A 13,002-nucleotide genomic window follows, 5' to 3' on the forward strand; every position below is an offset into this window, starting at 1 on the left:
AAAAAACAACACACGTACACATTAATTCTTCACTCTTTGAGTGTTGCTAAACCTGTTTCCTTAGTTTCTTTTTTTTTTCCTTTGCAGTATCAACTGGACTCACTAATAACAGCTATCAACTCCTAATATCCTCAACAAACTGAAATCAAGCAGTAAAAGATAAAAGGCAAGCATGAAAAAAAACCTTGGTTTGGTCTGTACAGAAGCCCAATAGTGAAAATAAAAGAACACTATCTTTATTAAACTAACAACTAGGTTTGGTGTGTATGGAAGCCCAATAGTAAAAACAAAAGAACACTCATTTCATTTACTCTGAAAGTGTTAAGCTTTTTTCTAGGAATAAAAAAATAAAAAATTATTTAAAAAAAACAAAAAAAATCCATGAAGAAGATACAAGGATGGACTGCTAACACAGCCAGCAACACCATGTGGTGTCTGTGAGATAGAAAATCACCCACACCTGCCACCCCTTCCCCACCCCTATCTAGACATCTACACCCCTTACAAACCTCTCCTTCCTCCCGCCACTTTCCCCACAGTGTGCAGTGGCATGTGTTTACCAGTCAACAGGCCGCATGTGTGCACGTGTGCATACGTATGTGCACTTGTGTGTGTTTATGCTTATATCAGTGTGTGTTGTTGGGAGCTACGATATGTAGCCTAGAAATGAATGTGTGTGGAGGAGGGGGGGCGTGGGGGGGTTTGCAGGGTAATTGTGTGTGTGTGTGTGTGTGTTGGGGCTCATGTACGTTTGTGTATTTGACTGTGCTTTCATATCTGTGACTGCATGTTTGTTGCATATCTGTTATGCATGTGTGTGTGTATGTGTGAATGTGTGTCTGCATGTTTTACATTTATTTGCTTAATTATCATCATTGTTTTGTTTTGTTTTTTGGGGGGGTTGTTTTGTTTTTTTGTGCGTTTAGAGTTGACTTCATCAAGTTTTGCGCCTTATAAATAGTAGTAGTAGTTTGTTTTTTTGTTGGTTTTTTTTTGTTTTTTTTTCTCAAGGCCTGACTAAGCGCGTTGGGTTACGCTGCTGGTCAGGCATCTGCTTGGCAGAAGTGGTGTACTGTATATGGATTTGACCGAATGCAGAGATGCCTCCTTGAGCTGCTGATACTGATACTGTGTGTGTGTGTGTGTGTGTGTGTGTGTAGACATGCCGCTGGAATGCATGGGCTGGAAAGAGGCAGCCCCAAAGGGGTTGGGTGCAACAGCGGAGGGGGAAGGAGGGGAAACACTGCATATGGGTGTGTGTGCATATATCTGAGCAAGCGTGCGTGCGTGCATGCGTGTGTGTGCATACATGAGCACTTGTGTGAGTGTGTGTGTGAGTTTGCCAGTGGAGTTGGGAACAACAGCAGACAGGGTAGCATGGGGTGCACTGTTTATGGGTGTGTGTGCACATATCTGTGTGAGTGTAAGTGTGTGCGTGCGTCTATGCTTGTGCATGTGCACTTGTCAGTGTGTGTGTGACAGAGTTTACCAGTGGACACGCCGTTGGAGTGCTGCATGGGCTGCTGGAAGGAGGCCGCCCCAAAGGGGTTGGGAGCAACGACAGCAGCGGAGGGGGCCGGGGGGGCAGTGCTGTAGGCCCCGGCCATCACCGACTGCATATTGTCGGCAAAGGGGTTGCTGTTGAGGGCTAGCAGGTCGTCGCTGGGCCGGGCCCCCGTGGGGCTGACAGCTGTTGGGGAGCTCTGCGACACCTGGGGGGTAGCCGCCCCACCTGAGGCGTTCAGCTCCTTCAGCCGCTGCTCCTGGAACCAACATGCAACAGTTGGAGGGAGGGGAGGGATCAAAGTACACACAAAACTTGCAGGGTAAATGTACACACAACAGGTGGGTACAATCAACATACACACAACACTTATGTTTAGTGTTAGGGTTAATGTACACACAACAGTTTGGGTCAACGCACACGCATCACTTATGTTAGACATATACTCAACACTTGGGGGGTAAATGTACACAGAACAGGTGGGAGGTAAATGTACACACAACAGTTGGTAGGTTCAATGTACACACAACACTTGGAGGGTCACCATACACACAACAGTTGGAGGGTCACCATACACACAACAGTTGGTAGGTTCAATGCACACACAACACTTGGAGGGTCACCATACACACAACAGTTGGAGGGTCACCATACACACAACAGTTGGTAGGTTCAATGTACACACAACACTTGGAGGGTCACCATACACACAACACTTGGAGGGTCACCATACACACAACACTTGGAGGGTCACCATACACACAACAGTTGGGGGATCACAGTACACACATCAGTTGGGGGGTCAATGTACACACATCAGTTGCAGGGTAAATTTACACAAACAGTTGGGGTTAATGTACACACAACAGTTGCAGGGTAAATGTACACAAAACAGTTGCAGGGTACATGTACACACACCAGTTGATTTCAACTTACACACAACAGTTGGGGGTTCAATGTACATACAACAGTTGGGTTCAACATACAACAGTTGGGTTCAACATACACACAGCAGGTGAGGGGAAAACGAACTAACAAAAGTTGCAGGGTAAATGTACACACAACATGTTAACGTACACACAACAGTTGGGGTTAACGTGTACACAACAGTTGCAGTGTAAACGTACACACAACAGTTGGGGTCAAAATGCACACAACAGTTTCAGGGTAAATGTACACACAACAGTTGGGGTTTGCACACAACAGTTGCAGGGTAAATGTACACACACCAGTTGAGTTCAACTTACACACAACAGTTGGGGGATTAATGTACACACAACAGTTGGGTTCAACGTACACACATCAGTTGGAGTCAACATACACACATCAGTTGGAGTCAACATACACACATCAGTTGGGAGTCAACGGTTGGGAGTCAACGAACACACAACGGTGGGTCAAAGTCCAGAAGTTAACCAGAAACTGAGAGTCCCAGTACTACTACTATGGCTGATGGCTGTCACAGATGCCTTGGAATGAAAGGACACAGTATTATCTCTACACTTGAAACACACACATACAGTACTTCTGGCTTGCTATGCTCTACATAAAGGATCCAGGGCATTATAACTTAAAAACAAATCATATACATTTCTGTTGCTTATACGCCTAACCCCCCACCCCTAACACACACACACAAATGCACACACATTCACACACACACACACACACACACACACACACACAGACAAGCAAGCAAGCACACACACACGCATGCACGTACGCATGCGCGCGCATCCCCCACCATACCTGTACCTACCTTCAGCTGCTGTAACTGTCGACTTTCCTCTTCAAGGATTTTCTTCTTCTCTGCCTCAGAGATGTTGAGGGCAGTGCTGTTGGTGCTGATGGTGTTCAGGGCCGAGGAAAAGCCTGCAGGTCTGGAACAACACACCCCTACCTCAAACACCACCAACCTCCACTCTTAAACAGCTGAACTGTGGCATTCACATCATCCTCGCTAATCTGAACAACAAACCTCATCTGCTGCAGTGAATCTGTATCCTTGCCTTTCGCCGTCTCTCTCAACCCCTCTGAAATCTTTTAAGGAACAATTTGGAAATCTTTTGGGAACACAAAAGACCACCAGTCGCATCTGCATAATAAATGTCTGACTACATAGCATACATACAAGTTATTGTTTACCTGCAAGGAAAAGTCCAGTTCTGTTTTGTTTCAACTGACCTGTCCGCTCAACACCATTTGATGTAGGCACACACATGACTGGCTTTGGCACAGCTGAACACATTCAGCACTGAGGAGTTTACAGCCTCAGCAAGTTTCCATGTCATATTGATGCCGGAGAAAAGACAGATTTTTAATCATATACTGTTTTTTCCTCAAAATTAGGACAGGACACTTCCCTTTCCTTGCAGATAATGTGTATGCAGGAACATGAACACCGTTCGAATGGGACAAACTTTGACCCCAGAGCAATGCTCAGATGCAGGGCTCAATGAGTTAATTACCTGAAACTAGTAACCTCACTCACTAACCTTACCCGCCACTCAGAACACCATGTGCATCGCCAAACCAATAACCACCTTATAACAAAAAAGCAAACGTTTTCTTACCATTTATAACAAAAAAGCAAACATTTTTACCTTAGGTAACTTAAACAAGAACGAGTCGAACAATTACAACATTGGCATAACATAAGAGCAAAACTGCGACCAGCCGCAATGAAATTTGAAAAATTCACAGAAGCTGGCATCGCACCTCAAAGCATTTTCTTTGAGAAGCAAAGTCACTCACTTGGTGGCGCTGGTGTAGGTGGTGGCGGAGGCCCCTTTCCTTCCCTCCAAGGAAGCCAGGTGCTGCTCCAAGGCCTCCAACAGACTGGCCGGTGCCTGCACACACCACACCCGCACATTGTCGTTGTTCCTCTCAACACTTCTCTCTCCGAAAATGGAGTACAGCTGCCTATATGGCAGGGTAAACAAACAAAACGGTCATACACATAAAATGATTTATGTCTGTCTGAGTGTGTGTATGCGTGCCTGAAGTCTTATTGAATGACACAGGAAAAGTGAGTATACCTTTGACAATATAAGGTACATATAACTATTTCAATGCAATAATTAAAAAAAAAAGTGGTTGTATGTTACAGAGATGTACGTATACTGACAGAGACTGAAGAGTAAGAACTATAGCTATTTGATTTCAATGAGAAATTTCATTCATTCAGTATTAACAAGCACACAAATTTGATACTTGATCCACATTCAAAGTAACTATAATCAAATGAAAACATACCATGTACAATTTCAAATTATATCAATTTTACAAAGACAAAGTGCATTTGTGTGTGTGTGTGTGTGTGTGTGTGTGTGTGTGTGTGTGTGTGTGTGTGTTTGTGTGTGGCCACATTTCAGACCACTGGTTTTTGACAGAGATGTTTCTTTGTGGCTTGAAACACTGACTCCTCCACATAATCACAGTACGAACAAATACTCTCCACACACACACACACACACTCTCTCTCTCTCTCTCACACCCACACACGAAGTGCAGCTATATGTCCAAGGCGGGGGGGAGGGGGGGCAATGAAGGCAGCAAAGCATGGGTAAAGTGCACTGGGAGATCCTTCACTGCACAAACCACCACCACCTTTTCTGTGGCATGAAAACTACCAAACCTCCCTGTATAACACAATAAAATCCTAACTTCTTTAGCAGATGACATTCTACTTTGTCAAACACAATCCTCAAGATAACAGTGGGATACCATACACATCAATCATGAAAATAACAACACAGATTTATATCACAGCAACATGTTCAGACCTGGGGTCTTCCTCTAACTGGACACGCACACAATGAATGAAAACACCCAATATTAATAACTGATCAATGTACATCACATCTGTGGAATTTAAATAAAGTGAATATTGTTTGAAGATACCTTCCATCATTTTTTGGTTGAAGTGTCCGTCTTCTGAGCACACTCATACAAAACAAAGGGAGTGGAGGCAGAGGAGGAGTAAGTGTTGCTGCTTCCTCTGTTTTGTGGCTTGTGAGTGTCATGTCCCCTTTCTAATCTCTGCTGCAATGTAGACTTTTGTCGAATCTTGATAAATGATGAAAAACATTATCCCTTCATTTTCCAAACAGAACATATGCTGTGAATGTTGTGCTTTATCTTTCGCTGAGTGTGTGTTTCTATCACTTGCTTGTCCAGCCAGTACAGGAAAACTAGTCACTGTGCTGACCATATACATTTGTATTCTTTGCAGCAAATGCCCAGGGCCATATCCCTTGTTTCATCTAGTTCATTTCAATCCAACCATGCAGTTTACATTATTCTACAAAACAAAATTTCACAAAAACCTTTTCTTGTAATACCTGAAGCTGCTTAAAAGAATGAACACAATGGCTGGTAAGTCATCTCTCTCAGTCATGTATGCAACCTGAACATGGCTCACACAAACCACAAAACCTTATTCACAAAATAAGGCTGGAGAAAAAACTCAAGACTAATAGCTGACTGATGTGTCTGTCAATACATTATCAATCTACCCAAGTTCTGACCTTATTCTAGGGGAAAAAAACAACAAAAACAACACATACACACACAAATCACAGGTATATGGCCAGTGCCAAGGTCAATGTATCTGAGTACATAAGCTTCCCAGGCACATGGCCTTAAACGTAAATCAATTTAATGGAAAAGACATCATGCCCGAGACTGATATATCAAATGTGATCATGCCATGCTTTAAGATGGGAGTCACTGACTGTTGTATGTTTCTACACAACAGGCAACATTCCAACAGCATCTGATCATCATTAATCATGACTTAAATATGGTACATAGATAACATAAACAACGCTGTACACAGGAAATGTTAACATGTTTGAGGATGTATCATGAAGTAAGACTATTATGATACACAAACTGTAGAATCCAGAAACAAGTGTGGTCAGACAGACAGACAAGTTCAGAACACAAAGACATGCAGTCAAGACTCAAGATTCAAAAATCTTATTGTGTCCTCAAAAATATATGATAAATCATCCCTTTCTGACACTATAAAAATTCTGGGGTACTGAGTGAGTGCAGATTCCTCCCCCCAAAGCGCGCGCGCGCACACACACACACACACACACACACACACACACTCTCCACTTCAGCACCAGTCCTTGACACTCAAACCACTGTGTGACTCAGTTCAAACCGAACAATAAGAGACCAGTGGCAGTAAAATCTGTTTTTTTTTCCTCTCTCTCTCTCTCTCCCTGGACATAACTCTGATTTCGGTCATTTCCCCATTCTGTTTGCTGTCTCCTGCTCAATCTTATTTTAGTGTAAGAAAAGATCCACCAGGATAGACTGGCAGCATCAAAAGGAACTTAAACAATGACTGCTACACACAAACACACACGCACACACAAACACATGCATCAAGATTTCCTGCAAGCAATGCTCACACAACCTTGAAACAACTCTAACTCATTCAAATCTATTCAATCATCACCAAATCTGCAGACAAAAACAACCTGAAATTGACCAAAGCTGATAGACTGTTAAAAATAACTGCTGAGGCCTTCACACTAGCCATCTGCCAGTTCCATGTACTCATCCCACCACAACATCGGGCCTGTCGACACAGACTGTGTCAAAGCACAATAACTCCTGTCAAAAGCTGACATGTCTGTTCATATTACATGATACAATACAATGTTCATGTTCCACTGTCAAACACACACACACAAGATTTGGGACTGAGCAGAATATCTGTATCACCAGTTCCGTTTTCAAGCAAGGGATGAGCAAGGAAAAGAAAGGCAAATACTGAAAAGATCAAGCCGTACACTTGTAAAAGTGAAACAGAGGCTGAAGACATTGACGGGTCACCCCCACACTCCCATGCATAACTGTTGTCCTGACATTGGTCACTCCCTTGATTTCCCTTTTCAGCATTCACAGCAAAAGGAGTAAACAGAGTAAAACCACAGTATTGTACAGACATCACAATAAAAACAATCTGATAATTTATCATCTCTTTTTTTTTTCTTCTTTTTTTTTTTACTATACACAAGACCAAGAGGTCTACTTCATTCTTTACAAAGTACCCATGTGCTGGGCTGTTATCCAGAGGAAAGCATACTCATCATTATATAAAAAAAGAGATAATTATGAAAAAAGCCATGCACAAGTATCAACACAGCTGACAAGACATTCTCCACAACTCATGCACTGACAGGTCCTGTCACAGGTTATCTGTACACAGAGGTATATGCACACAGCTAGCGCTATAGGCAGCACTGCTATCAGTGGGTGTGTACACTCCAGCAGGTCTCTGTCCAAGCCACACAAAGAGTGCGCACACTTACTGTGGCTGACTTGTTATTGTTCAACCCCTGAAAACAGACAGGACCTCCGCTGACCAGCGTTGTCTCCCACTCCACACACTCAAACGCATCAAGGCCACAAAACACTAAGCTTCCGTACACCCATGCATGCGCTGACACCTTTCATAGTCTTCAGCTTCTGAATCTTTCACCAAAAATCGGATCAGAGACACAGTGAGTGTTCAGAACATCTGCCACAGGTTAGAATACAATGTTACACGCATAAATTAATCTGAACATGGTTATTGTTGTTTGGTGGTGGTGGTGGTGTTTTCTTTTTTTATCAAAAACTGTTCATAATCAGACCAGTAGTCAGCAACCTTTTGTTAAGTTAACAACTGATATCAGACAATGACTTTGCTTTCTATCACAAAATCCACACAACCCAAGTTTTGGGTGTTTTTTTTAAAGCAATGTCCTAGTTGACTGATACATTAGTAATATGCACAATAGTGTGATAGTTTCATATGTGAAATGTGTGATTAAATGAGAAGTCCCTGTCATGACCTCTTGGTACACCAGAGATGATGTTGACAGTGAAAGACATGGAGTTCAGGGTTCATCTCACTCAAGTCAGTGGGAAGACGGGACAAATGAACAGTGCCGGCTAATAGCAGTAAAAACAGAAAACACACTGCACACCGCAAGCAAGATGTGACCCAGCTGATGACTGAAAGATGCTGTTGTCAGCCTTCTGAAAGGCCACCCTCTATCAGGATATGCAGTTCATTAAATGAGTGACACCTTTGTTCCCCTTCAACAATAAAATGACTTTTTTTTTCTGACAGAGCTTATTTGTTTAAAATCTTTATTTATTTTGAAATCTAGAGAAAAAGTGAGATTTTAATCAACAGTGATCAATGTGAAACCTATCAAATTAAGATGCACACCAGTAAAAAAAAAAAAAAAAAAAAAAAAAAGGACATGATTTGTTTTTAATCAAAAAGAAAAAGCATTACAGCTACATAATTCTCCATGGACCGCAGGCACACTCAAACCTTTTTATTCTTGCATGCAGAACAACCAATTACAAAATGTGCACAAGGCTGACTTTGTAAGGAGACCAGCCACCAATGACTTGTGACAGTATGAATGAACCTGGTGCTGACTTGCTGACAACACACACATGCTCACAAGACACCTACTCAAAGGCACAGAACTGGGCTGCATGAGCGATCGTAGCTGTACAAAGTTTGCTTATCATTAACCCTTTGAGCCCTGACCACCGCTTTACTGGTGGTAGAGAAAAATGACATAATGCCTTGCCACCGGTTGAGTGGTGCGTAAACACTGTGTCGTGTTTTGCTATTGGTTGACTTATACTGAAGAGCCAATCAGAAAAATCGTAATATTCTGCATCAGCGAACGTATTAACAACATGGCCACGCCTTTTCACTGTGTTTTGTGCATGTACTTTGGATAAAAAAAGATCGATTTCAATATAAGTCAACCAATAGCAAAACACGACACAAGTGTTTACGCACCACTCAACCGGTGGCTAGGCATTATGTCTTTTTTCTCTACCACCCCGGTAAAGCGGTGGTCAGGGCACTCTTTTTATATCTGCTGTGACACATTAAATACCAATTATTTGCAAATTTTGTCTCAGGAGCTCAGGCAGAAGGGTTAAAATTGCTCAGGAACTCAGGGCTCAAAGGGTTAAGAACATTCCTGCCTCCACACTCATTCGATAGACAAAGGCCCATTCTTAACACTAAGCACTGCTGAGATCGCTCAGGCAAGCCAGCCCACTTCTTAAGTCCTGCTGCAGCAGCCAACTGCTGGCTGACCCAGAGTGTGTCACAGTGACCTACACTGGTGTGTAAAGGTCAAGGCCATGCTCAGTGTCACAGGACCCACACTGGTGTGTTATGGTCAAGGTCATGCTCAGTGTCCCACTGACCCACACTGGTGTGTAAAGGTCATCACCATGCTCAGTGTCCCACTGACCCACACTGGTGTGTACAGGTCAAGGTCATGCTGTGTTACAGTGACCCACATTGGTATGTAAAGGTCATGACCATGCTCAGTCTATACACAGGGATCCAAACTGGTGTGCTAATGTCATGGCCATGCTCAGTGTGTCAAAGTGACCTACACTGGTATGTCAAGGTCATGGCCTTGCAGCGTATCACACTGATCCACACTGGTTTGTAAAGATCATGATCATGCCCAGTGTGTTCAATGACCTACACTGGCATGTAAAGATCACAGTGACCCAATGGCCATGGGCATCCTCATGTCACTTTTCCTTCACATGACAAAACAAGACAGAAAGATTTATTGGCCAACTGTGAAAGAAAACATACAAATGGACGTGTGCTCTGGTGTTGTTCATGCACTCTCGTTCAATCGAAAGAACACCAAAGATATCAATAGCGAAAATTAAAATGCATGAAACTTTCCAAATGATTTAACATATGTATATGCATGTATATACAAACATAATTAGCATAACACCCCCAATCCACCTATGCAACATTTTTCCCCATTTCAACAAAAACGGCTATACGGAGTGAAAGAGAAGCACATATTCACTTGACTAGAAGGAAAAGCATTTATTCACTCAACTTGGGCATACAGACAATAACAAAAGTCATTCAGCCTAAATTCAATGCATAAAACACTAACACACACCTACACCCACACAAGCAGAAACAGGAGAAAAGAAGACTTTTTTTTTCTATCACACACACACACACACACACACACACACACGCAGATACACACACACACACACACACACACACAAGCCACAGATGAAGGAAGACAGTATTTTCTGTGACACACACACACACACACACACACACAAGGAAGACAGTATTTTCTGTGACACACACACACCCACACACACGTGCGCGCAAGCCATACAAATCAGCACAGCACACAATGGCACGCAGCAGCAATGAAGGAATCATTTTCTCTCATGCGTTAGCAACAGGAAGGCCTCCAAACTACAGGGGATCAGAGCCATCAGACAAGCTGGTGATCTGAATGCCCATGCTTTACCACACTGACACCCTTCACACAACACACTCCTGACACCACCATGTTCTCTTCAGCAGTGTTGACACCCACACTGCCACACAACATTCCAAGCACTCATTAACCCACTCTTGTCCACCACCAGATGGATAGATAACGAGATGCGTTGTCCATTATATGGACAGTCATGTTTTCACACACTACCTTAATACTTTTAAAGCGTGACAGCTTTGAGAGGCTGGCATAGTCAGATTTCACAGACAGACATCCAGAGTGACAGAGGAGGTACAGATGGGTGATGAGGGTGGGAGACTGGAGATGAGGGTGAGAAGGAGGGGGAAAGGAGAGGGAGGGGGCATGTGTCAGGAACAGCGACGGTCGGGGGAAGGGAGGGAAAGGCAAGGGCAGGTGGGGCAGGTGGACGCAGAAAAACAGCCCCAGAGTTGGGCTGGGTGTCTGAGGTGAACAATACCCACTCGTACCCTCAGTCTCTGGAACCCAGACAACAGTGAGTGAGTACATGCACATCATGACACCACTGCATACACTATTTCTTCCCTCTGTCACACTACATGGTGAGCAAAAGCAATGACTGAACCATGCATACACCACTATCTCCCTCTGTGGTGATCCACACTACACTACCTCCCTCTGTGGTGATCCACACTACACTACCTCCCTCTGTGGTGATCCACACTACACTACACTACCTCCCTCTGTGCTGATCCACACTACACTACCTCCCTCTGTGGTGATCCACACTACACTACTCTACCTCCCTCTGTGCTGATCCACACTACACTACACTACCTCCCTCTGTGGTGATCCACACTACACTACACTACCTCCCTCTGTGGTGATACACACTACACTACACTACCTCCCTCTGTGGTGATCCACACTACACTACCTCCCTCTGTGCTGATCCACACTACACTACACTACCTCCCTCTGTGGTGATCCACACTACACTACACTACCTCCCTCTGTGGTGATACACACTACACTACACTACCTCCCTCTGTGGTGATCCACACTACACTACACTACCTCCCTCTGTGCTGATCCACACTACACTACCTCCCTCTGTGGTGATCAACACTACCTCCCTCTGTGGTGACCCACACTACACTACACTACCTCCCTCTGTGGTGATCCACACTACACTACACTACCTCCCTCTGTGGTGATCCACACTACACTACCTCCCTCTGTGGTGATCAACACTACCTCCCTCTGTGGTGATCCACACTACACTACACTACCTCCCTCTGTGGTGATCCACACTACACTACACAAACTCCCTCTGTGGTGATCCACACTACACTACACTATCTCCCTCTGTGGTGATCCACACTACACTACACAAACTCCCTCTGTGCTGATCCACACTACACTACACTACCTCCCTCTGTGGTGATCCACACTACACTACACAAACTCCCTCTGTGGTGATCCACACTACACTACCTCCCTCTGTGGTGATCCACACTACACTACACTATCTCCCTCTGTGGTGATCCACACTACACAACACTACCTCCCTCTGTGGTGATCCACACTACACTACACTATCTCCCTCTGTGGTGATCCACACTACACAACACTACCTCCCTCTGTGGTGATCCACACTACACTACACTATCTCCCTCTATGGTGATCAACAGCAATGACTGAACCATGCACACTACACTACCTCTGTGGTGATCAACAGCAATGACTGAACCATGCACATTACACTACCTTTGTGGTGATCAACAGCAATGACTGAACCATGCACAATGACTGAACCATGCACACTACACTACCTCTATGGTGATCAACAGCAATGACTGAACCGTGCACACTACACTACCTCTGTAGTGATCAACAGCAATGACTGATCCATGCACACTACACTACCTCTGTGGTGAACAACAGTAATGACTGAACCATGCACACTACACTACCTCTGTGGTGATCAACAGCAATGACTGAACCATGCACACTACACTACCTGCGGTGATCAACTGCAATGACTGAACCATGCACACTACACTACCTCTGTGGTGATCAACAGCAATGACTGAACCATGCACACTACACTACCTGCGGTGATCAACTGCAATGACTGAACCATGCACACTACACTACCTGTGTGGTGAACAACAGCAATGACTG

General features: G+C 44.0%; 1 protein-coding gene across 5 annotated transcripts in view; it reads right to left on the reverse strand.

Moving 5' to 3' along the window:
• LOC143298220 (phosphatidylinositol-binding clathrin assembly protein LAP-like) overlaps positions 1-13,002 on the reverse strand; it is a 42,667-nt gene that overhangs the window by 16,049 nt on the left and 13,616 nt on the right. For 3 of the 5 annotated variants that reach the window (XM_076611018.1, XM_076611017.1, XM_076611015.1), the window contains exons 10-13: positions 7,840-7,866; positions 4,259-4,353; positions 3,264-3,384; positions 1,490-1,763 (exon numbers count right to left, since the gene is read on the reverse strand). In XM_076611018.1, the coding sequence (XP_076467133.1) occupies positions 1,490-1,763; positions 3,264-3,384; positions 4,259-4,353; positions 7,840-7,866 (517 nt within the window). The remainder of the gene's footprint in view (positions 1-1,489; positions 1,764-3,263; positions 3,385-4,258; positions 4,354-7,839; positions 7,867-13,002) is intronic. The other 2 variants (XM_076611019.1, XM_076611016.1) reach the window with 1 other exon arrangement.

The sequence above is a fragment of the Babylonia areolata genome, chromosome 23 (assembly GCF_041734735.1).
Source record: "Babylonia areolata isolate BAREFJ2019XMU chromosome 23, ASM4173473v1, whole genome shotgun sequence".
In the NCBI taxonomy this organism is placed as follows: domain Eukaryota; kingdom Metazoa; phylum Mollusca; class Gastropoda; order Neogastropoda; family Buccinidae; genus Babylonia; species Babylonia areolata.